Here is a 27,392-nt window from a genome sequence, read left to right as displayed (position 1 = left end):
ACAAGTGGGGATAGAGAGGGACAAAGAAAGAGAGTGAAAGAATTAAATTAGACTTCATGTGCCCTAAAACCCCCTCTAAAATCCGCTGGCAAATCCGTCTTTGGTTCAGCAGGGTTTTAAACCTTCTCCTTATATAGAATAATCTACAGCTGATCTCTGCTCAGAATCATGGAGTAAAGATGGAGATGATTTTGTGAGAGTGTACTGGTACATCGGGGTGTGTGTGTGTGTGTGTGTGTGTGTGTGTGTGTGTGTGTGTGAGACCACTGGTGTACTAGTGTGACACTGTGTTTGGATACAGGGCAGCAGATGAGGAATGTATCGTTACTGCCCCTTCCACCCTGCAGGTCTAGACCACGGATCATCAACTCGTTTCGGCCGCGGGACCATTTTTTGCTTGAGCGGATGGCCTGAGAGGGGGACGGAACATAATTACAAATCATTTGTAGACTGCAAATTGACCGCAAGAAGCCCAAACAGATATTATGTTTGACCCATTGTTTGATACCTTTATTCATGGCACGTTTTTACAGCCCGGTACTGGGTTACCTTCAGACGACTCCCATGAAGCTTTTGTGCCTCGTAGAGCTAAAGTGTCCTCTTTAGATATTGGTTTGTAAGCTCCAACGGTTCGGTCTGGACAGTCGGTTTTGTGAGAAGACCTCTTCAGGCTTGTGGGTGTCGCAGAGCAGAACAACCAAAACTAACTAGATGGAATAGAACTTTATACTGGTAAAAAGGGCTGAGCTGTAGTGAAACTGCACAGATTACTTGGTGTTCATCTCCTGCATTATAACACCAGGTCATTACTTGGTGTTCATCTCCTGCATTATAACACCAGGTCATTACTTGGTGTTCATCTCCTGCATTATAACACCAGGTCATTACTTGGTGTTCATCTCCTGCATTATAACACCAGGTCATTACTTGGTGTTCATCTTCTGCATTATAACACCAGGTCATTACTTGGTGTTCATCTCCTGCATTATAACACCAGGTCATTACTTGGTGTTCATCTCCTGCATTATAACACCAGGTCATTACTTGGTGCTCATCTCCTGCATTAGAACACCAGGTCATTACTGGTTTTGACTGAGCAGTGGGCAGTCCTTTACCTCTGGTTGGGTTTTGTGACTAGGCAGTCCTTTACTTTACTGCTGCCAATGACTGGAACGAACTACAAAAATCTCTGAAACTGGAAACACCTATCTCCCTCACTAGCTTTAAGCACCAGCTGTCAGAGCAGCTCATAGATTACTGCACCTGTACATAACCCATCTACAATTTAGCCCAAACAACTACCTCTTTACCTACTGTATTTATTAATTAATTTATTTAGCTCCTTTGCACCCCATTATTTCTGTCTCTACCTTGCACTTTCTTCCAATGCAAACCAACCATTCCAGTGTTTTTTTAGTTTTTATTTTACTTGCTGTGTTGTACTCACTTCGCCTCCATGGCCTTTTTATATTTTTATTTATTTATACATATATCTGTTTGCCTTCACCTCCCTTATCTCACCTCACTTGCTCACATTGTATATAGACTTATTTTTTTTCACTGTATTATTGACTATATGTTTGTTTTTACTCCATGTGTAACTATGTGTTGTTGTATGTGTCGAACTGCTTTGCTTTATCTTGGCCAGGTCGCAATTGTAAATGAGAACGTGTTCTCAATTTGCCTACCTGGTTAAATAAAGGTTAAATAAATAAATAAATAAATAAATAAATTACCTCTGGTTGGGTTTTGTGACTAGGCAGTCCTTTACCTCTGGTTGGGTTTTGTGACTAGGCAGTCCTTTACCTCTGGTTGGGTTTTGTGACTAGGCAGTCCTTTACCTCTGGTTGGGTTTTGTGACTAGGCAGTCCTTTACCTCTGGTTGGGTTTTGTGACTAGGCAGTCCTTTACCTCTGGTTGGGTTTTGTGACTAGGCAGTCCTTTACCTCTGGTTGGGTTTTGTGACTAGGCAGTCCTTTACCTCTGGTTGGGTTTTGTGAATAGGCAGTCCTTTACCTCTGGTTGGGTTTTGTGACTAGGCAGTCCTTTACCTCTGGTTGGGTTTTGTGACTAGGCAGTCCTTTACCTCTGGTTGGGTTTTGTGACTAGGCAGTCCTTTACCTCTGGTTGGGTTTTGTGACTAGGCAGTCCTTTACCTCTGGTTGGGTTTTGTGACTAGGCAGGGTTGTCCTGTATTAATTAGCTGTGTACATCCACAATCCCACTACCTCAACCCAATCGACATGGTTTGATCTGAGTCGGACCGCAGAGTGAAGGAAAAGCAGCCAGGTGGCATTCCAGGTGAAACTGGTTGAGAGAACGCCAAGATTGTGCAAAGCTGTCATCAAGGCAAAGGGTGGCTATTTGAAGAATCTCAAATATAAAATATATTTTGATTTGTTTAACACTTTTTTGCTTACTACATGATTCCATATGTGTTAGTTCATAGTTTTGATGTCTTCGCTATTATTCCACAATGTAGAAAATAGTAAAAAAATTAAGAAAAACCCTGGAATGAGTAGGTGTGTCCAAACTTTTAACGGGTAGTGTATATATACATTTATACTACTGTTTTTGTTTTGTTTCTGTTTTTAATTACCGTTTATATTTTTAGTTTTTCCATCGCAACTTTTTTCCCTCATTCAACCTTTTCACTCCGGACGCTTTATCTGGACATGGTTCGTCAACACCTTCAACAGCCGAAGCTAAGTAGTAACATTAACATGATGTCTTCTAATTGCAGTCGCTGTACTCATAATATACAGGAGAACGATCGCCTTACGGCGAAAATAGCTGTGCTGCAAGCCCAGCTTCAGACGCAATCGTTAGGCAAGGGTATTTTCAGTGTAGGAAAGGAAGAAACAGCGTCTGTGCCACCAGTAAGTACAGATAGTAACGTTAGTATAAATCCCCCCGCACAGTCCCCGCAGCCGGACAACTTTCTCATGGCTTCTGGAGGGAAATGCTGTTGGAATGCTCAACCGGTGTCGCTCATTCAGCCGACAGAAACTTTCAACCGGTTTTCCCCATTATGTAGCGAGTCGGAGTCTGAGTCTGAGTCTTCTCTTGTCTCTACTCCTCCCGTTACGGGGTCTGAGACGCCGAAGGCTCCCACCGTTAGCTCTGACAAATTGAAAACCCTAGTCATTGGCGACTCCATTACCCGCAGTATTAGACTTAAAACGAATCACCCAGCGATCATACACTGTTTACCAGGGGGCAGGGCTACCGACGTTAAGGCTAATCTTAAGATGGTGCTGGCTAAAGCTAAATCTGGCGAGTGTAGAGAGTATAGAGATATTGTTATCCACGTCGGCACCAACGATGTTAGGATGAAACAGTCAGAGGTCACCAAGTGCAACATAGCTTCAGCGTGTAAATCAGCTAGAAAGATGTGTCGGCATCGAGTAATTGTCTCTGGCCCCCTCCCAGTTAGGGGGAGTGACGAGCTCTACAGCAGAGTCTCAGCACTCAATCGCTGGTTGAAAACTGTTTTCTGCCCCTTCCAAAAGATAGAATTTGTAGATAATTGGCCCTCTTTCTGGGACTCACCCACAAACAGGACCAAGCCTGACCTGCTAAGGAGTGACGGACTCCATCCTACCTGGAGGGGTGCTCTCATCTTATCTACCAACATAGATAGGGCTCTAACTCCTTTAGCCCCACAATGAAATAGGGTGCAGGCCAGGCAGCAGGCTGTTAGCCAACCTGCCAGCTTAGTGGAGTCTGCCAATAGCACAGTCAGTGTAGTCAGCTCAGCCATACCCATTGAGACTGTGTCTGTGCCTCGACCTAGGTTGGGCAAAACTAAACATGGCGGTGTTCGCCTTAGCAATCTTATTAGGATAAAGACCTCCTCCATTCCTGCCATTATTGAAAGAGATCGTGATACCTCACATCTCAAAATAGGGTTACTTAATGTTAGATCCCTCACTTCAAAGGCAGTCATAGTCAATGAACTAATCACTGATCATAATCTTGATGTGATTGGCCTGACTGAAACATGGCTTAAGCCTGATGAATTTACTGTGTTAAATGAGGCCTCACCTCCTGGTTACACTAGTGACCATATCCCCCGTGCATCCCGCAAAGGCGGAGGTGTTGCTAACATCTACGATAGCAAATTTCAATTTACAAAAAAAAAAATGGCGTTTTCGTCTTTTGAGCTTCTAGTCATGAAATCTATGCAGCCTACTCAATCACTTTTTATAGCTACTGTTTACAGGCCTCCTGGGCCATATACAGCGTTCCTCTCTGAGTTTCCTGAATTCCTATCAGACCTTGTAGTCATAGCAGATCATATTCTAATTTTTGGTGATTTTAATATTCACATGGAGAAGTCCACAGACCCACTCCAAAAGTCTTTCGGAGCCATCATCGACTCAGTGGGTTTTGTCCAACATGTCTCTGGACCTACTCACTGCCACAGTCATACTCTGGACCTAGTTTTGTCCCATGGAATAAATGTTGTAGATCTTAATGTTTTTCCACATAATCCTGGACTATCGGACCACCATTTTATTACGTTTGCAATCGCAACAAATAATCTGCTCAGACCCCAACCAAGGAGCATCAAAAGTCGTGCTATAAATTCTCAGACAACACAAAAATTCCTTGATGCCCTTCCAGACTCCTTCTGCCTACCCAAGGACGTCAGAGGACAAAAATCAGTTAACCTGTTGGGGATGGGGGCGCTGTTTAGACTACTTATGCTAATTTGGCTAATTTTTTAAACGGCTTCCCACAAAATCCTTGATCGTACAATATGCATATTATTATTATTATTGGATAGAAAACAGTCTATAGTTTCTATAGGAGTTGAAATTTTGTCTCTAAGTGGAACAGAGCCCATTCTACAGCAATTTCCCTGACATGGAGTCAGATTTGAGAAATGTTGGCCACTCTTCTGAAGTCATTTAAAAGGGCACTGTCGTTGCTATGACTATACGGACACTTCTTACGTCTTCCCCTGGATGCCTTTACGTGATGACGATTCCAACGGGGTCGATTGCACGTTCACAGGCCCTACAAATGAAAAAACCCTGAAGCTAGTCATTCTTTGGGAGCTGCGTCATGAGCAAAGTGGACACCGGCGCGCACCTGTTCCAAGCGTTAGTTTAGCCTGTTATATTTCTCCGGTCATCTTTTCACTCGTTATAGGAGTTAAAAACATCATAAGGTAGTTAATTTAAAGCGTTTTATAGCAATTTATATCCGTTTAGTGCGATTTTGGGACATTTATTTTTGCAACGATGTGAAAAGTTGGGCACGCTTTTCAGTTCATCCCGAACGCAGTTGACTTTTCCACATGGCAAGAGGACAGCTTTCCACCAAAAGACGATTTCTCCCAAGAAAGGATCCTTTGCCCAAGATACTGATGGAAGAACAGCTCAAGGTAGGACATTTTTATTATGATAAATCGTGTTTCTGTCGAAACATTTTAGTGGCTTAGGACGCCATGTTTTTTGACGTAGCTTCGCTTGGCGCAAATTGTATTGAAAAGTAAGGATAAATTAAAAAATGTAATAACGCAATTGTATTAAGAATTAAATTGTCTATCAATCCCTGTCCACCCTATATTTTTTAGTCACGTTTATGAGTATTTATGTATAAGAGTAGATCACTGTCTAAGTGGCGCAAGGACATTTTCTGACCAGCTGAGCTACATTTCACATTGTCTAACCATGATTTTGGTGGCTAAATATAAACATTTTCGATCAAACTCTATATGGATTGTGTAATATGATGTTACAGGAGTGTCATCTGAAGAATTCTGAGAAGGTTAGTGAAAAAATTAATATATTTTTGGCGATGTTGACGTTATCGCCCACTTTGGCTAGAATCAATGCTGGGCTGCTATGTGCTATGTGCTATGCTAATATAACGATTTATTGTGTTTTCGCTGTAAGACACTTAGAAAATCTGAAATATTGTCTGTATTCACAGGATCTGTGTCTTTCGATTCGTGTATGCTGTGTATTTTTACGAAATGTTTGATGATTAGTAGTTAGGTAAACACGTTGCTCATTGTAATTATTCTAGTCCATTTGTGATGGTGGGTGCAATTGTAAACTATGCCATATACCTGAAATATGCACTTTTTTCTAACAAAACCTATCCCATACCATAAATATGTTATCAGACTGTCATCTAATGAGTTTTTTTGTTGGTTAGGGGCTATAAATATCTTAGTTTAGCCGAATTGGTGATGGCTACTGGTGTTGGTGGACAAATAAAAGATGGTGGATTATGCTAATGTGTTTTTAGGTAATAGATGTACATCTTTACATATTGTGTCTTCCCTGTAAAACATTTTAAAAATCGGAAATGTTGACTGGATTCACAAGATCTGTGTCTTTCATTAGCTGTATTGGACTTTAATGTGTGAAAGTTAAATATTTTAAAAAAATATTTTTTTTGAATTTCGCGGCACTGGTTTTTCAGTGGGGGGGGGGGGGGTGTGCCGCTAGCGCCACGCTGATCCTAGACAGGTTAACCACTTAACTGAGGAACTCAATTTAACCTTGCGCAATACCCTAGATGCAGTTGCACCCCTAAAAACGAAAAACATTTGTCATAAGAAACTAGCTCCCTGGTATACAGAAAATACCCGAGCTTTGAAGCAAGCTTCCAGGAAATTGGAACGGAAATGGCGCCACACAAAACTGGAAGTCTTCCGACTAGCTTGGAAAGACAGTACCGTGCAGTACCGAAGAGCCCTCACTGCTGCTCGATCATCCTACTTTTCCAACTTAATCGAGGAAAATAAGAACAATCCAAAATTTATTTTTGATACTGTTGCAAAGCTAACTAAAAAGCAGCATTCCCCAAGAGAGGATGGCTTTCACTTCAGCAGTAATAAATTCATGAACTTCTTTGAGGAAAAGATCATGACCATTAGAAAGCAAATTACGGACTCCTTTTTGAATCTGCGTATTCCTCCAGGGCTTAGCTGTCCTGGATCTGCACAGCTCTGCGAGGGCCTGGGATCGGGAGAGACACTTAAGTGTTTTAGTACTATATCTCTTGACACAATGATGAAAATAATCATGGCCTCTAAACCTTCAAGCTGCATACTGGATCCTATTCCTACTAAACTGCTGAAGGAGCTGCTTCCTGTGCTTGGCCCTCCTATGTTGAACATAATAAACAGCTCTCTATCCACCGGATGTGTACCAAACTCACTAAAAGTGGCAGTGATAAAGCCTCTCTTGAAAAAGCCAAACCTTGACCCGGAAAATATAAAAAACTATCGGCCTATATCGAATCTTCCATTCCTCTCAAAAATTTTAGAAAAAGCTGTTGCGCAGCAACTCACTGCCTTCCTGAAGACAAACAATGTATACGAAATGCTTCAGTCTGGTTTTAGACCCCATCATAGCACTGAGACTGCACTTGTGAAGGTGGTAAATGACCTTTTAATGGCGTCAGACCGAGGCTCTGCATCTGTCCTCGTGCTACTAGACCTTAGTGCTGCCTTTGACACCATCGATCACCACATTCTTTTGGAGAGACTGGAAACCCAAATTGGTCTACACGGACAAGTTCTGGCCTGGTTTAGATCTTACCTGTCGGAAAGATATCAGTTTGTCTCTGTGAATGGTCTGTCCTCTGACAAATCAACTGTACATTTCGGTGTTCCTCAAGGTTCCGTTTTAGGACCACTATTGTTTTCACTATATATTTTACCTCTTGGGGATGTTATTCGAAAACATAATGTTAACTTTCACTGCTATGCGGATGACACACAGCTGTACATTTCAATGAAACATGGTGAAGCCCCAAAATTGCCCTCGCTAGAAGCCTGTGTTTCAGACATAAGGAAGTGGATGGCTGAAAACTTTCTACTTTTAAACTCGGACAAAACAGAGATGCTTGTTCTAGGTCCCAAGAAACAAAGAGATCTTCTGTTAAATCTGACAATTCATCTTGATGGTTGTAAAGTCGTCTCAAATAAAACTGTGAAGGACCTCGGCGTTACTCTTGACCCTGATCTCTCTTTTGACGAACATATCAAGACTGTTTCAAGGACAGCTTTTTTCCATCTACGTAACATTGCAAAAATCAGAAATTTTCTGTCCAAAAATGATGCAGAAAAATTAATCCATGCATTTGTTACTTCTAGGTTAGACTACTGCAATGCTCTACTTTCCGGCTACCCGGATAAAGCACTAAATAAACTTCAGTTAGTGCTAAATACGGCTGCTAGAATCCTGACTAGAACCAAGAAATTTGATCATATTACTCCAGTGCTAGCTTCCCTACACTGGCTTCCCGTTAAGGCAAGGGCTGATTTCAAGGTTTTACTGTTAACCTTTAAAGCGTTACATGGGCTTGCTCCTACCTATCTTTCCGAGTTGGTCCTGCCGTACATACCTACACGTACGCTACGGTCACAAGACGCAGGCCTCCTAATTGTCCCTAAAATTTCTAAGCAAACAGCTGGAGGCAGGGCTTTCTCCTATAGAGCTCCATTTTTATGGAACAGTCGAACTACCCATGTGAGAGACGCAGACTCAGTCTCAACCTTTAAGTCTTTACTGAAGACTTATCTCTTCAGTAGGTCATATGATTGAGTGTAGTCTGGCCCAGGAGTGTGAAGGTGAACGGAAAGGCTCTGGAGCAACGAACCGCCCTTGCTGTCTCTCCAGGGCCGGTTCCCCTCTCTCCACTGGGATTCTCTGCCTCTAACCCTGTTACTGGGGCTGAGTCACTGGCTTGCTGGTGCTCTTTCATGCCGTCCCTAGGAGGGGTGCGTCACTTGAGTGGGTTGAGTTACTGACGTGAACTTCCTGTCTGGGTTGGCGCCCCCCCCCTGGTTGTGCTGTGGTGGAGGCCTTTGTGGGCTATACTCGGCCTTGTCTCAGGATTGTAAGTTGGTGGTTGAGGATATCCCCTAGTGGTGTGGGGGCTGTGCTTTGGCAGAGTGGGTGGGGTTATATCCTTCCTGTTTGGCCCTGTCCGGGGGTTTCTTCGGATGGGGCCACAGTGTCTCCTGACCGCTCCTGTCTCAGCCTCCAGTATTTATGCTGCAGTAGTTTATGTGTCGGGGGGCTAGGGTCAGTTGGTTATACCTGGAATACTTCTCCTGTCTTATCCAGTGTCCTGTGTGAATTTAAGTATGCTCTCTCTAATTCTCTCGTTCTCTCTTTCTCTCTGAGAACCTGAGCCCTAGGACCATACGTCAGGACTACCGGGCATGCTGACACCTTGCTGTCGCCAGTCCGCCCGGCCTTGCTGCTATTCCAGTTTCAACTGTTTCTGCCTGCGGTTACGAAACCCCTACCTGTCCCAGACCTGCTGTTTTCAACTCTTAATGATCGGCTATGAAAAGCCAACTGAGATTTATTCCTGATTATTATTTGACCATGCTTGTCATTTATGAACATTTTGAAAATCTTGGCTCTCTCTAATTTTCTCCTTCTCTCTTTCTCTCGGAGGACCTGAGCCCTAGGACCATACGTCGGGACTACCGGCCGTGGTGACTCCTTGCTGCCCCCAGTCCGCCTGGCCTTGCTGCTATTCCAGTTTCAACTCTTCTGCCTGCGGTTATGGAACCCCTACCTGTCCCAGACCTGCTGTTTTCAACTCTTAATGATCGGCTATGAAAAGCCAACTGAGATTTATTCCTGATTATTATTTGACCATGCTTGTCATTTATGAACATTTTGAAAATCTTGGCTCTCTCTAATTTTCTCCTTCTCTCTTTCTTTCTCTCGGAGGACCTGGGCCCTGGACCATGCGTCGGGACTGCCGCCCGTGGTGACTCCTTGCTGTCCCCAGTCCGCCTGGCCTTGCTGCTATTCCAGTTTCAGCTGTTCTGCCTGCGGTTATGGAACCGCCACCTGTCCCAGACCTGTTGTTTTTCAACTCTTAATGATCAGCCATGAAAAGCCAACTGAAAATTATTCATGATTATTATTTGACCATGCTTGTCACTTATGAACATTTTTGAACATCTTGGCATAGTTCTGTTATAATCTCCACCCGGCACAGCCAGAAGAGGACTGGCCACCCCTCATAGCCTGGTTCCTCTCTAGGTTTCTTCCTAGGTTTTGGCCTTTCTAGGGAGTTTTTCCTAGCCACCGTGCTTCTACACCTGCATTCTAGCTGTTTGGGGTTTTAGGCTGGGTTTCTGTACAGCACTTCGAGATATTATCTGATGTACGAAGGGCTATATAAAATAAAATTGATTGATTGATTGACTACGACATTGCTTATCCTAATATTTATATATTTATTCATTACATTCTTTTTACTTTTAGATGTGTGTGTATTGTTAGATATTACTGCACTGTTGGAGCTAGGAACACAAGCATTTCACTACACCCTCAATAACATCTGCTAAATATGTGTATTCAACCAATACAATTTGATTTGGTTTGTGTGTTGACTATGAACTGGGCAGTGTTCTGGCTATGTGAAGTTTTGTCAGTATGACTTATACTTGGAGCCTATTAGGGACTAGGCTCCAAGTATAACCGCCGAAGTCGGTCCCTCTCCTTGTTCGGGCGGTGTTCGGCGGTCGACGTCACCGACCTTCTAGCCATCATTCGCTTTCCTGCGCTTGACTTCCCTGCCACCCGACACCCATTGCAGCAGGCTTGTACTGTATTTCTGCTCCGGGTGAATACTGATCTTACACTCGGGCTGTGTGGTGAGTCTGAGTGTCTCGGATCTCTCTCCAGGGCCGTTGTCGTTGTAGGCCACCACTCTGAAGGAGTAGGTCTCCTCTGGCTTCAGGTTACTGACAGTCATCTGGAGGGTCTCTGCCTCCGACACGTTCACAGACCTCTCCCTGAAACAAAAACAGACACAGAATACTCCCTGTAATTACAAACACAGTCATAGAGACTGCTCCCTCAAACAACAACAGACACGGACTGCTCCCTCAAACAACAGACAGAGAGACAGAGTAGACACACACACAGACACACAGACACACAGACACAGACACACACACACACACACACACACACACACACACACACACACACACACACACACACACACACACACACACACACACACACACACACACACACACACACACACACACACACACACACACACACAGAGAGACACACAGACACACACAACGACACACATACACACACATACACACACACACACAGACACACAGAGACACACATACTCTCTCACACACACACACACACACACACACACACACACACACACACACACACACACACACACACACACACACACACACACACACACACACACACACACACACACACACACACACACACACACACACACACACACACACAGACACAGACTCCCAGTAAGGAGAAACAGGATCAGAATAAAACACTGGAAATGGCATCAGACTGCCTTTACAAAATTCCATTCAATCCATATAATCCCTACTGCAGAAACGGTAATCCCACGGGATTACAGCACCTCTTCTTCCCCATTCAAACCTCACTGACTAGATGGGCCCTGAGATGGATATTTTTTTTTAAATACTATTTAAAGTGATGATCAGTGACTGCACTGACAATATTGCTCTCCCAGTTCCAGCCCCCCCAGCCCCCCAGCCCCCCAGCCCCCTGCATCCAGCAACTTGAGGGAGGTTTGTCAAATGCTCAGTCTGCTCTGCTCTCAAGTGGTTGGCCAGGGACATTGGTAAAGTCTCACCTAACTCAACAAATAGCTGGCAGATGACTCTCTGCCTGTTATTTCTTATGGGAATGAGCTGAATACCCCCTATGACTTTACATCTCAGAGGTGGCTTGGGCTATTGTACCTAAACGTGCATTTGTGTTCAGGACTCGTACCCTGACATTCTGGTTGTCTAGGAAACATGGTTAAACGGTTCAGTCTCTGTTGAAGACATTGGGGTAGATTATTATTTCTAGTGGAGTATTTGCATATGATCTTATTGAACTGTGTCCCTTGGTATGTAATAGAGACACGAATCAGCAAAAAACTCATCCTAGTTTAATTAAGAAGAGACATTTTAAAAGGTTTTCTCCTCTTCGGTTTTTACTTATGATTTCACCACGGTCTCCTATATCCCCGACCGTGAGCTCTAGAAATGTTCTCTTACATATTTAATCCTTTGGCAGATAAACACGCCCCTTTTAAACAATTCAGAGTCAAAGATAGATCTACCTCTTGATTTTTGTTTCGGAGCTAACTGAGCTCATTCAGATGAGAAATCCGGCCTTGGCCAAAGCAAGGAAAACTGACACTGTAGCGGACTGGCAATCGATCAGACAACTGAGAATGTCACTCCCTGACCTTAGTTCCTTTTTTATGTCTCTATTTTGGTTTGGTCGAGGCGTGAGTTGGGGTGGGCAATCTATCTTTTTGTTCTATGTTTTCTATTTCTAGGTGTTTGGTCGGGTGTGGTTCTCAATCAGAGGCAGCTGTCTATCGTTGTCTCTGATTGAGAATCATACTTAGGTTTTTTTTTACCCACCTGTGGTTTGTGGGTAGTTGTTTTCTGTTTTGTGTTGCTGCACCTGACAGGACTGTTTCGTTTTCGTTTTCATTCTCTTTGTTATTTTGTTTAGTGTTTCTGTTTTTAATAAAATATAACATGAACACTTACCACGCTGCGCATTGGTCCGACTACTCTTCATCCGACGACGGATATTGTCACAGAGAAACAGATTTCTACATTTCTACGCTCTATGTCTGATTATGTTGGGGATCCGTTTCTCTTGTTCCCTCGCCGAAGTTCCGTTAGTTTATTTCACGTTAATACAAGGCTATGTTTTCATTTATAAAGGCCTTTTACTAAACGTTCCACCGTACCGAACATCATTACTAAACTTTAGACATATGAGTTACCACCTCTTGGTCTCGGGGGATGTTTTAACTCGGGAAATTAATTTGGTCTCTACTGAGTTAAGTAAATCAACTTTTAGTTTAATTGCACCTTATTTGTGGAACAATCTTCAAGAGTATTTAACCTACCTGTTGAACCTGTAGTATTTAACCTGTTGACCCCTGTAGTATTTAACCTGTTGATCCTGTAGTATTTAACCTGTTGACCCTGTAGTATTTAACCTGTTGACCCTGTAGTATTTAACCTGTTGACCCCTGTAGTATTTAACCTGTTGACCCTGTAGTATTTAACCTGTTGACCCTGTAGTATTTAACCTGTTGACCCTGTAGTATTTAACCTGTTGACCCTGTAGTATTTAACCTGTTGACCCTGTAGTATTTAACCTGTTGACCCCTGTAGTATTTGACCTACCTGTTGACCCTGTAGTATTTAACCTGTTGACCCTGTAGTATTTAACCTGTTGACCCTGTAGTATTTAACCTGTTGACCCCTGTAGTATTTAACCTGTTGACCCTGTAGTATTTAACCTGTTGACCCTGTAGTATTTAACCTGTTGACCCTGTAGTATTTAACCTGTTGACCCTGTAGTATTTAACCTGTTGACCCCTGTAGTATTTAACCTGTTGACCCTGTAGTATTTAACCTGTTGACCCTGTAGTATTTAACCTGTTGACCCTGTAGTATTTAACCTGTTGACCCTGTAGTATTTAACCTGTTGACCCCTGTAGTATTTAACCTGTTGACCCTGTAGTATTTAACCTGTTGACCCTGTAGTATTTAACCTGTTGACCCTGTAGTATTTAACCTGTTGACCCTGTAGTGTTTAACCTGTTGACCCCGTAGTATTTAACCTGTTGACCCTGTAGTATTTAACCTACCTGTAGTATTTAACCTGTTGACCAGGTAGTATTTAACCTGTTGACCCTGTAGTATTTAACCTGTTGACCCTGTAGTATTTAACCTGTTGACCCTGCAGTATTTAACCTGTTGACTCTGTAGTATTTAACCTGTTGACCCTGTAGTATTTAACCTGTTGACCCCTGTAGTATTTAACCTGTTGACCCTGTAGTATTTAACCTGTTGACCCTGTAGTATTTAACCTGTTGACCCTGTAGTATTTAACCTGTTGACCCTGTAGTATTTAACATGTTGACCCCTGTAGTATTTAACCTGTTGACCCTGTAGTATTTAACCTGTTGACCCTGTAGTATTTAACCTGTTGACCCTGTAGTATTTAACCTGTTGACCCTGTAGTATTTAACCTGTTGACCCTGTAGTATTTAACCTGTTGACCCTGTAGTATTTAACCTGTTGACCCCTGTAGTATTTAACCTGTTGACCCTGTAGTATTTAACCTGTTGACCCCTGTAGTATTTAACCTGTTGACCCTGTAGTATTTAACCTGTTGACCCTGTAGTATTTAACCTGTTGACCCTGTAGTATTTAACCTGTTGACCCTGTAGTATTTAACCTGTTGACCCTGTAGTATTTAACCTACCTGTTGACCCTGTAGTATTTAACCTGTTGACCCTGTAGTATTTAACCTGTTGACCCTGTAGTATTTAACCTGTTGACCTTGTAGTATTTAACCTGTTGACCCTGTAGTATTTAACCTGTTGACCCTGTAGTATTTAACCTGTTGACCCTGTAGTATTTAACCTACCTGTTGACCCTGTAGTATTTAACCTGTTGACCCTGTAGTATTTAACCTGTTGACCCCTGTAGTATTTAACCTGTTGACCCTGTAGTATTTAACCTGTTGACCCTGTAGTATTTAACCTGTTGACCCTGTAGTATTTAACCTGTTGACCGTGTCGTATCTTACTGTACCTGTTGACCGTGTCCTGGGAGTAGTAGATGCCGTAGGTCTGGACAGTTCCTCTGGTCTCCTGCGGGGGGCGCCAGCTGAGGCGGACAAAACGGCTGGACACTAGGACAGGGGCCACGTCACGGGGAGCAGAGGGGAGGAGGACACCTGAGCTGGGGACAACTGGTGGGGGAGGAGAGGAGTAAGTCAAAGAAGTAGGGGACTCAGGGCTAGGGACCTGAGGAGCTGGTGTTGGGCTGGCTACTGGTTCTAGGTAGGTATGTTAGTTATTTAGGAAGTAGGGAGGGAGGGAAGGAAGGAAGGGAAGACGAGGAGATAGAGAAGGAGGAGGAGAGGAGGGAAGGAGGGAGGGAGGAAGACGGCGAGGACGAGGGAGTGAGGGAAAGAGGGAAGTGAGGACGGGGAGGAAGAGGAGGAGGAGAGAAGGGAAGGCAGGGAGGGAAGGAGGACACGGACGAGGGAGGGAGGGAGGGAGGGGCAATAGGACGAGGACAAGGGAGGGAGGGATGGAATGAATAAGACAAGAGGAGTATGGCCGATGGAATGAGAAGATAAGGAAAGAAAGGAAGAACAAGTGATAAAGAAGATCATAGACAATATCATTATTTTCAGTAAAGATAGTTAAATACAGTGCAGTAGAAGTGTCATTCAGAAGATACAGTAGCAGTTAAAGAGAGGAGAGAGAGAGAGAGAGAGAGAGAGAGAGAGAGAGAGAGAGAGAGAGAGAGAGAGAGAGAGAGAGAGAGAGAGAGAGAGAGAGAGAGAGAGAGATGTTTAAAGTTGAGTAGCTGAATGTAAAGCGGTGGTTACAGCATTGTATGTAATATACCGTAACATTGTATGTAATATACCTTAACATTGTATGTAATATACCGTAACATTGTATGTAATATGATGTAACACTGAATATCCTGTTGACTGTATGTTGGGGACATGATAAATGTATGGATCTGAAGCCATGTATGTTCTGGAATGAGATCAGACATGTTCAGATGGACATGCCATCCTTAAAGGAATGTATTGATACAGTCATGTTACTGTTTGACATCAAGGCATTACTTATGGACAACATATGCCATTGATTCATCAAAACTGGGATATATGGAATGAAAGCTAACTATAATCCTAAGGCTAACTATAACCATAAATGCTAACTATAATGATAAAGGCTAACTATAATGATAAAGGCTAACTATAATGATAAAGGCTAAGTATAATGATAAAGGCTAACTATAATGATAAAGGCTAACTATAATGATAAAGGCTAACTATAATGATAAAGGATAACTATAATGATAAAGGCTAACTATAATGATAAAGGCAAACTATAATGATAAAGACTAACTATAATGATAAAAGATAACTATAATGATAAAGGATAACTATAATGATAAAGGCTAACTATAATGATAAAGGCTAACTATAATGATAAAGGCTAACTATAACATAAAGGCTAACTATGACCATAATGGCTAACTATAATGATAAAGGCTAACTATAATGATAAAGGCTAACTATAATGATAAAGGCTAACTATAACATAAAGGCTAACTATGACCATAAAGGCTAACTATAATGATAAAGGCTAACTATAATGATAAAGGCTAACTCTAATGATAAAGGCTAACTATAACATAAAGGCTAACTAGAATGATAAAGGCTAACTATAATGACAAAGGCTAACTATAATCATAAAGGCTAACTATAATGATAAAGGCTAACTATAATGATAAAGGCTAACTATAATTATAAAGGCTAACTATAATGATAAAGGCTAACTATAATGATAAAGACTAACTATAATGATAAAGACTAACTATACCATAAAGGCTAACTATAACATAAAGGCTAACTATAATGATAAAGGCTAACTATAACATAAAGGCTAACTATAATGATAAAGGCTAACTATAATGATAAAGGCTAACTATAATTATAAAGGCTAACTATAATGATAAAGGCTAACTATAATGATAAAGACTAACTATAATGATAAAGACTAACTATACCATAAAGGCTAACTATAACATAAAGGCTAACTATAATGATAAAGGCTAACTATAATGATAAAGACTAACTATAATGACAAAGGCTAACTATAACATAAAGGCTAACTATAACATAAAGGCTAACTATAATGATAAAGGCTAACTATAATGATAAAGGCTAACTTTAATGATAAAGGCTAACTATAATGATAGAGGCTAACTATAATGATAAAGGCTAACTATAATCATATGGGCTAACTAAAACCATAAAAGCTATAACCAACAAATGTTCTATTTTCTCCCTGTAGCTGTCTGGACATCTTGCCCCATTGAAACTAAAGAGAAGTAATGCCTGTCAGAGTGGGACTGGGTCAACACTAGGAGCTCAGAATAGTCTGATACTGTAGGTAGAGAGACAACACTAGGAGTCAGACCAGGTGTGGTAACTCTAATACTGTAGGTAGAGAGACAACACTAGGTGTCAGACCAGATGTGGTAACTCTAATACTGTAGGTAGAGAGACAACACTAGGTGTCAGACCAGGTGTGGTAACTCTAATACTGTAGGTAGAGAGACAACACTAGGTGTCAGACCAGGTATGGTAACTATAATACTGTAGGTAGAGAGACAACACTAGGTGTCAGACCAGATGTGGTAACTCTAATACTGTAGGTAGAGAGACAACACTAGGTGTCAGACCAGGTGTGGTAACTCTAATACTGTAGGTAGAGAGACAACACTAGGTGTCAGACCAGGTGTGGTAACTCTAATACTGTAGGTAGAGAGACAACACTAGGAGTCAGACCAGGTGTGGTAACTCTAATACTGTAGGTAGAGAGACAACACTAGGAGTCAGACCAGGTGTGGTAACTCTAATACTGTAGGTAGAGAGACAACACTAGGAGTCAGACCAGGTGTGGTAACTCTAATACTGTAGGTAGAGAGACAACACTAGGTGTCAGACCAGGTGTGGTAACTCTAATACTGTAGGTAGAGAGACAACACTAGGTGTCAGACCAGGTGTGGTAACTCTAATACTGTAGGTAGAGAGACAACACTAGGTGTCAGATCAGGTGTGGTAACTCTAATACTGTAGGTAGAGAGACAACACTAGGAGTCAGGCCAGGTGTGGTAGCTCTAATACTGTAGGTAGAGAGACAACACTAGGTGTCAGACCAGGTGTGGTAACTCTAATACAACACTAGGAGTCAGACCAGGTGTGGTAACTCTAATACTGTAGGTAGAAACTGTGGCTGACTGTGGCCCAGTCCAAAAAGAAGCTGACAGGCTTGTCTCACCTCTGATAATGCTCTGATGCAGAATATGGTCATATCACACACTAACCTCACACACACACACACCATCCCATGTCACACTCACCAGCCTTACAACTTAACACACAACGTCGTCAGGGAATGAGTGTCAGAAGCACCAACCTCACCCTGTTAACTCACTGAAGAACACAGCAGACACTTGGCACAACACAATCTCTGTCTAGGGTATTACTACCACAAGGAAACATAACGTATGAACACATTTCATACAAATATATATCTGAAAAGAAAGAAGGTGAGATTTTCCACAGACTAACACGTTCACCCCCACATCTGGGGTGAGAAGATGTTGTCTTTTGATAAAGGTGGTCGTAAAAATCCAATTTATCTGTCCAAACTCCCCGAGACAAAAGGTCAGAGGTGTATCCTGTGGATATTGTTTAAATGCTTTGTCTCGTACCGTACAGTACGTCAATACTCTGCTACAGCTGCTAGAGTGCTAGGCTACGTGCCAAAATCCCACCCTATTCACTTTTTATAGTGCACTACTTTTGACCCAGGGCCCCATAGAGACTAGGGTGCCATTTGGGTGAACGTCGTTGACTGCTCCACTGCACTGACCTACACACATCACACTTTGGGAGTAGAGCTATTAGACAAGCCTTAAGCCTCTGTCGGGAAAGGAAGGAGGGAGGGAGGAATGGCCCCCTATTCCCTATATAGTGCACTACTTTTGACCGGGGTCTATCTAGGGAATAGGGGGCAATTTGAGACGACTAGAAAAACGGACGAGGGGGAGTGATGTGAACCCATTTTCCACTTTTCCTATTTGAAATTCTCTGCGAAGTCAATTGATCAGACCACAGATTTTCAGCTGCTGGACATAGACGATATACAAGGTGTAAGAGAAGGAGGAGGTGGAAGACACACCAAAGGGTGAGAAAAAAAACTGAATGTAAAATATCTCCTTTCCTGCAAAGAGTGTAAAACCATGGCCATTATAACAATGATGAAAGAGTGTAAACCATGGCCATTATAACAATGATGAAAGAGTGTAAACCATGGCCATTATAACAACGATGAAAGAGTGTAAACCATGGCCATTAGAAAAACGATGAAAGAGTGTAAACCATGGCCATTAGAACAACGATGAAAGAGTGTAAACCATGGCCATTATAACAATGATGAAAGAGTGTAAACCATGGCCATTATAACAACGATGAAAGAGTGTAAACCATGGCCATTAGAACAAGGATGAAAGAGTGTAAACCATGGCCATTAGAACAAGGATGAAAGACAATGGTGCATTGTTAAGTCTGCATTTAGGAGAGAGAGATGATGATGTTGTGTGTGTGTGTGTGTGTGTGTGTGTGTGTGTGTGTGTGTGTGTGTGTGTGTGTGTGTGTGTGTGTGTGTGTGTGTGTGCGTGTGCGTGTGTGTGTGTGTGTGTGTCAGTGTTGGGGTCAATTTGAATTGAAGTCAGTCAAATTGAATTTAAAATCCCAAAATGGAAAACTTTTTAAATAGCATCTCGTTTTTCAGTTTATTGTGAAATTATTTAAAATAGATGCCCTTCTAAAATGTTTTAATTGGAATTTCAGTTTACTTCCTGAATTTACTGACTTAAATTCGAATTGACCCTGGTGTGTGTGTGTGTGTGTGTGTGTGTGTGTGTGTGTGTGTGTGTGTGTGTGTGTGTGTGTGTGTGTGTGTGTGTGTGTGTGTGTGTGTGTGTGTGTGTGTGTGTGTGTGGCATCTGCATCTTTGGTCAATGAGGACCTCTGGTATCCGTACCTGGTAATGCCAGTCCAATGCCCACTTTGGTGCCAGTCTAATGCCCACGTTGGTGCCAGTCTAATGCCCACTTTGGTGCCAGGACTAATACCCACGTTGGTGCCAGTCCAATGCCCACTTTGGTGCCAGGACTAATGCCCACTTTGGTGCCAGGACTAATGCCCACTTTGGTGCCAGGACTAATGCCCACTTTGGTGCCAGGACTAATGCCCACTTTGGTGCCAGGACTAATGCCCACTTTGGTGCCAGGTCTAATGCCCACTTTGGTGCCAGGAATAATGCCCACTTTGGTGCCAGGACTAATGCCCACTTTGGTGCCAGGTCTAATGCCCACTTTGGTGCCAGGACTAATGCCCAATTTGGTGCCAGGACTAATGCCCACTTTGGTGCCAGGACTAATGCCAACTTAGCTTTTTCTACTAAATTTCAGGGCTCATTTGAGGGGCAAGTGGTAAATATTCTACTTTTCAAAAACCAATCGAGTGAATTTGGGTTCATACAGCCACCCACTAATCATCTGAAAAATGTAATGAAAGAAAAAGGTTCCTTTAATTAGAATTAGTGTCTTAAATCTTAAATCTGTAGCAGCCAATGATTTATAAATACACTAGATGACTGACATGGGGGCGCTGTGTGGAAGCCACCGCGCCTCCATGTTGCTTTCCTGAGGAGTGCCAATATGGCCGACTGGTGTTTTCAAAAGCCTCTCATTGGCCAATTCATAGCATCAGCAATCCAGGGTTTATATACAGTGCGTTCAGAAAGTATTCAAACCGCTTGACTTTTTCCCACATTTTATAACTTTACAGCCTTACGTGATTTACATAAGTATTCAGGCCGTTTGCTATGAGACTCCAAATCGAGCTCAGGTGCATCCTGTTTCCATTGATCATCCTTGAGATGTTTCTACAACTTGATTGGAGTCCACCTGTGGTAAATTCAATTTATTGGACATTATTTGGAAAGGCACACACCTGTCTATGTAAGGTCCCACAGTTGACAGTGTATGTCAGAGCAAAAACCATATCCATGAGGTCAAAGGAATTGTCCGTAGAGCTCCGAGACAGGATTGTGTCGAGGCACAGATCTGGGGAAGGGTATCAAAACATTTCTGCAGCATTGAAGGTCCCCAAGAACACAGTGGCCTCCATCATTATTAAATGGAAGAAGTTTGGAACCACCAAGACTCTTCGAAGTGCTGGCCCCCTGGACAAACTGGGGAGAAGGGCCTTGGTCAGGGAGGTGACTAAGAACCCGATGGTCACTCTGACAGAGCTCCAGAGTTCCTCTGTGGAGAAGGGCCTTGGTCAGAGAGGTGCCCAGAACCCGATGGTCACTCTGACAGAGCTCCAGAGTTCCAGAAGGACAACCATCTCTGCAGCACTCCACCATTCAGGCCTATATGGTAGAGTGGCCAGATGGAAGCTACTCCTCAGTAAAAGGCACATGACAGCCCGCTTGGAGTTTTTCAGAAAGCACCTAAAGACTCTCAGACCATCAGAAACAAGATTATCTGGTCTGATGAAACCAAGAATGAACTCTTTGGCCTGAATGCCAAGCGTCATGTCTGGAGGAAACCTGGCACCATCTCTACGGTGAAGCATGGTGGTGGCAGCATCATGCTGTGGGAATGGTTTTCAGTGGCAGAGCCTGGGAGACTAGTCAGTCTCTGAACTTCCTTGAGTGGCCCAGCCAGAGCCTGGACTTGAACCTGATCGACCATCTCTGGAGAGACCTGAAAATAGCTGTGCAGCAACGCTCCCCATCCAACCTGACAGAGCTTGAGAGGATCTGCAGAGAAGAATGGGAGAAACTCCCCAAATACAGGTGTGCCAAGCTTGTAGCATCATACCCAAGAAGACTGGAGGCTGTAATCTCTGCCAAAGGTGCTTCAACAAAGTACTGAGTAAAGGGTCTGAATACTTATGTAAATGTGATATTTCATTATTTATTTATTTTTTATACATTTGCAAATATTTCTTAAAACCTGTTTTTGTTATGTCATTATGCGGTATTTTGTGTAGACTAATGAGGAACAAATATAATTTAATCAATTTTAGAATTAAGGCTGTAACGTAACAAATTGTGTAAAAAGTCAAGGTATCTGATTACTTTCCCACATCGTTGGTAGCAACCCTGCATTTTCTATAGTAGAACTGTTCTCTGTCATAGCAAACAATTACACACCACCGACACGAATATATCAACAAAAGCTAAATATGTATTTAGTGGAGGAAAAAGACGGTGTGACACTATATACCGTGTGAAACAGCTTAAAAGTTCCAAAGAAGAAGTTAAAAGCAACATCCTTCTACAAAAACCATCAACAAACATCAATCAGCACACAGAGGATTTTCTTTCCATTAAAAACGCCGGACGAACAATCCCATAAAGAAGAGCTTTATATATGGAGTAACCTAGATGTGGAGCTATGTGTGCATCCTAAATGTCACCCTATTTACTATTTAGTGCACTAGGGCTCATAGAGATCTGGTCAAAAGTAGTGCACTAGAATATATAGGAAATAGGGTACCATTTGGGATGTAGACATATGATTACATCTGTAAATCAGCCCTTCAAATCCTCCTCCCTAAACACAGCAGGTTAAAAGCAAACGGTTGATTTATTTAGAAACGGAATATTGTTTTTGACATAATTTCTTCTCTCAAAAGATAAACACACGTTTTTAAGCATCTTTAAGACTCTGATCGCGTGCTACCGCCCTGCTGTACTTTAAAATACAGATATGATTTTAATTCAGAGGCGTGTGGTAGCCGACATCGACTGCTAAAAGGTTTTAAATGTGTTCAGACTAAAAATGGGTTAATTATTAGTGTTTTATGTAATGGTGGACCTCTATACGGTCCACCTCTATGTAATGGTGGACCTCCATCCAACATATACACCTCTAAGCAATGTCAGAGGAAGGACCTAAAAATTGTCAAAGACTCCAGCCACCCCAGTCGTAGACTGTTCTCTTTGCTACCTCACGGCAAGAGGTACCGGAGCACCAAGTCTAGGCCCGAGAGGCTTCTAAACAGCTTCTACCCCCAAGCCATAAGACTCCTGAACACCTAATCAAATGGCTACCCAGACTATTTGCATTGAGATCAAAGAGATCTCTTTGACATAGCTATATACAGGGAGTACCAGTACTGAGTCAATGTGTAGGTGTACCAGGTAATAACATGGCTATATACAGGGAGTACCAGTACTGAGTCAATGTGTAGGTGTACCAGGTAATAACATAGCTATATACAGGGAGAAGCAGGTAATAACATGGCTATATACAGGGAGAACCAGGTAATAACATGGCTATATACAGGGAGTACCAGGTAATAACATGGCTATATACAGGGAGTACCAGGTATTAACATAGCTATATACAGAGCATACGAGTACTGAGTCAATGTGCAGGGGTACCAGGTAATAACATGGCTATATACAGGGAGTACCAGTACTGAGTCAATGTGCAGGGGTACCAGGTAATAACATGGCTATATACAGGGAGTACCAGGTAATAACATGGCTATATACAGGGAGTACCAGGTAATAACATGGCTATATACAGGGAGTACCAGGTAATAACATGGCTATATACAGGGAGTACCAGGTAATAACATGGCTATATACAGGGAGTACCAGGTAATAACATGGCTATATACAGGGAGTACCAGGTAATAACATGGCTATATACAGGGAGTACCAGGTAATAACATGGCTATATACAGGGAGTACCAGTACTGAGTCAATGTGCAGGGGTACCAGGTAATAACATGGCTATATACAGGGAGTACCAGGTAATAACATGGCTATATACAGGGAGTACCAGTACTGAGTCAATGTGTAGGTGTACCAGGTAATAACATGGCTATATACAGGGAGAACCAGGTAATAACATAGCTATATACAGAGCATACGAGTACTGAGTCAATGTGCAGGGGTACCAGGTAATAACATGGCTATATACAGGGAGTACCAGGTAATAACATGGCTATATACAGGGAGAACCAGGTATTAACATAGCTATGTATAGAGCATACGAGTACTGAGTCAATGTGTAGGTGTACCAGGTAATAAGTGTGGCTCAGTTGGTAGAGCATGGCGCTTGCAACGCCAGGGTTGTGGGTTCGATTCCCACGGGGGACCAGTACAAAAAAAAAAAATATGAATGTATGTACTTGTAAGTCGCTCTGGATAAGAGCGTCTGCTAAATGACTTAAATGTAAATGTAAATGTATAACATGGCTATATACAGGGAGTACCAGTACTGAGTCAATGTGTAGGTGTACCAGGTAATAACATGGCTATATACAGGGAGTACCAGGTAATTACATTTACATTTACATTTAAGTCATTTAGCAGACGCTCTTATCCAGAGCGACTTACAAATTGGTGCATTCACCTAATGACATCCAGTGGAACAGCCACTTTACAATAGTGCATCTACATCTTTTAAGGGGGGGGGGGGGGGGCAGAAGGATTGCTTTATCCTATCCTAGGTATTCCTTGAAGAGGTGGGGTTTCAGGTGTCTCCGGAAGGTGGTGATTGACTCCGCTGTCCTGGCGTCGTGAGGGAGTTTGTTCCACCATTGGGGTGCCAGAGCAGCGAACAGTTTTGATTGGGCTGAGCGGGAACTGTACTTCCTCAGTGGTAGGGAGGCGAGCAGGCCAGAGGTGGATGAACGCAGTGCCCTTGTTTGGGTGTAGGGCCTGATCAGAGCCTGAAGGTACTGAGGTGCCGTTCCCCTCACAGCTCCGTAGGCAAGCACCATGGTCTTGTAGCGGATGCGAGCTTCAACTGGAAGCCAGTGGAGAGAGCGGAGGAGCGGGGTGACGTGAGAGAACTTGGGAAGGTTGAACACCAGACGGGCTGCGGCGTTCTGGATGAGTTGTAGGGGTTTGATGGCACAGGCAGGGAGCCCAGCCAACAGCGAGTTGCAGTAATCCAGACGGGAGATGACAAGTGCCTGGATTAGGACCTGCGCCGCTTCCTGTGTGAGGCAGGGTCGTACTCTGCGGATGTTGTAGAGCATGAACCTACAGGAACGGGCCACCGCCTTGATGTTAGTTGAGAACGACAGGGTGTTGTCCAGGATCACGCCAAGGTTCTTAGCGCTCTGGGAGGAGGACACAATGGAGTTGTCAACCGTGATGGCGAGATCATGGAACGGGCAGTCCTTCCCCGGGAGGAAGAGCAGCTCCGTCTTGCCGAGGTTCAGCTTGAGGTGGTGATCCGTCATCCACACTGATATGTCTGCCAGACATGCAGAGATGCGATTCGCATGGCTATATACAGGGAGTACCAGGTAATAACATAGCTATATACAGGGAGTACCAGGTAATAACATGGCTATATAGAGGGAGTACCAGGTAATAACATGGCTATATAAAGGGAGTACCAGTACTGAGTCAATGTGCAGGGGTACCATGTAAAAACATAGCTATATACAGGGAGTACCAGTACTGAGTCTATGTGTAGGGGTACCAGGTAATAACATGGCTATAGTAATAACATGGCTATATACAGGGAGTACCAGGTAATAACATGGCTATAGTAATAACATGGCTATATACAGGGAGTACCAGGTAATAACATGGCTATGGTATTGGTGCACTGGTACCGCTTGTTGTGAGGTAGCAGAGAGAACAGTCTACGGCTTGGGGTGGCTGGAGTCTTAGAATCTTTTTGGGGGCCTTCCTCTGACACCGCCTGGTATAGAGGTCCTGGATGGCAGGGTGCTCAACACCAGTGATGCACTGGGACATACGCACTACCCTCTGTAACGCATTGTGGTCGGGGGCCTTGCAGTTGCCACACCAGGCGGTGATGCAGACGGTCAAGATGCCAAGCGGTGATGCAGACGGTCAAGATGCCAGGCGGTGATGCAGACGGTCAAGATGCCAAGCGGTGATGCAGACGGTCAAATGCCAAGCGGTGATGCAGACGGTCAAGATGCCAAGCGGTGATGCAGACGGTCAAGATGCCAGGCGGTGATGCAGACGGTCAAGATGCCAGGCGGTGATGCAGACGGTCAAGATGCCAAGCGGTGATGCAGACGGTCAAGATGCCAGGCGGGTGATGCAGACGGTCAAGATGCCAGGCGGTGATGCAGACGGTCAAGATGCCAGGCGGTGATGCAGACGGTCAAGATGCCAGGCGGTGATGCAGACGGTCAAGATGCCAAGCGGTGATGCAGACGGTCAAGATGCCAAGCGGTGATGCAGACGGTCAAGATGCCAGGCGGTGATGCAGACGGTCAAGATGCCAGGCGGTGATGCAGACGGTCAAGATGCCAGGCGGTGATGCAGACGGTCAAGATGCCAGGCGGTGATGCAGACGGTCAAGATGCCAAGCGGTGATGCAGACGGTCAAGATGCCAAGCGGTGATGCAGACGGTCAAGATGCCAGGCGGGTGATGCAGACGGTCAAGATGCCAGGCGGTGATGCAGACGGTCAAGATGCCAGGCGGTGATGCAGACGGTCAAGATGCCAGGCGGTGATGCAGACGGTCAAGATGCCAAGCGGTGATGCAGACGGTCAAGATGCCAAGCGGTGATGCAGACGGTCAAGATGCCAAGCGGTGATGCAGACGGTCAAGATGCCAGGCGGTGATGCAGACGGTCAAGATGCCAAGCGGTGATGCAGACGGTCAAGATGCCAAGCGGTGATGCAGACGGTCAAGATGCCAAGCGGTGATGCAGACGGTCAAGATGCCAGGCGGTGATGCAGACGGTCAAGATGCCAAGCGGTGATGCAGACGGTCAAGATGCCAAGCGGTGATGCAGACGGTCAAGATGCCAGGCGGTGATGCAGACGGTCAAGATGCCAGGCGGTGATGCAGACGGTCAAGATGCCAGGCGGTGATGCAGACGGTCAAGATGCCAAGCGGTGATGCAGACGGTCAAGATGCCAGGCGGTGATGCAGACGGTCAAGATGCCAGGCGGTGATGCAGACGGTCAAGATGCCAGGCGGTGATGCAGACGGTCAAGATGCCAAGCGGTGATGCAGACGGTCAAGATGCCAAGCGGTGATGCAGACGGTCAAGATGCCAGGCGGTGATGCAGACGGTCAAGATGCCAAGCGGTGATGCAGACGGTCAAGATGCCAGGCGGTGATGCAGACGGTCAAGATGCCAGGCGGTGATGCAGACGGTCAAGATGCCAGGCGGTGATGCAGACGGTCAAGATGCCAAGCGGTGATGCAGACGGTCAAGATGCCAGGCGGTGATGCAGACGGTCAAGATGCCAGGCGGTGATGCAGACGGTCAAGATGCCAGGCGGTGATGCAGACGGTCAAGATGCCAGGCGGTGATGCAGACGGTCAAGATGCCAAGCGGTGATGCAGACGGTCAAGATGCCAGGCGGTGATGCAGACGGTCAAGATGCCAGGCGGTGATGCAGACGGTCAAGATGCCAGGCGGTGATGCAGACGGTCAAGATGCCAAGCGGTGATGCAGACGGTCAAGATGCCAGGCGGTGATGCAGACGGTCAAGATGCCAGGCGGTGATGCAGACGGTCAAGATGCCAAGCGGTGATGCAGACGGTCAAGATGCCAAGCTGTGATGCAGCTGTATAACTTTTTGAGGAGCTGAGGACGCTATGAGCTTAGCGATGATCTTTAAGGGCACTATGGTGTTGAACGCTGAGCTGTAGTCAATGAATAGCATTCTCACATAGGTC

At 44.0% G+C, this 27,392-nt stretch overlaps 1 protein-coding gene across 1 annotated transcript in view; it reads right to left on the bottom strand.

Moving 5' to 3' along the window:
- Positions 1-20,362, bottom strand: part of LOC129819106 (netrin receptor DCC-like) — a 241,853-nt gene extending 221,491 nt beyond the window's left edge. Inside the window, exons 1-4 of the mRNA XM_055875675.1 lie at positions 20,328-20,362; positions 19,803-20,054; positions 14,654-14,908; positions 10,644-10,798 (exon numbers count right to left, since the gene is read on the bottom strand). Of these exons, the coding sequence (XP_055731650.1) occupies positions 10,644-10,798; positions 14,654-14,908; positions 19,803-20,054; positions 20,328-20,362 (697 nt within the window). The remainder of the gene's footprint in view (positions 1-10,643; positions 10,799-14,653; positions 14,909-19,802; positions 20,055-20,327) is intronic.
- Between the last annotated feature and the right edge of the window lie 7,030 nt (positions 20,363-27,392).

This window comes from Salvelinus fontinalis, chromosome 21 (assembly GCF_029448725.1).
Source record: "Salvelinus fontinalis isolate EN_2023a chromosome 21, ASM2944872v1, whole genome shotgun sequence".
NCBI classification, from domain to species: domain Eukaryota; kingdom Metazoa; phylum Chordata; class Actinopteri; order Salmoniformes; family Salmonidae; genus Salvelinus; species Salvelinus fontinalis.
Note: the sequence above shows the minus strand (reverse complement) of the source record. Positions and strands in the feature narration are given on the sequence as shown.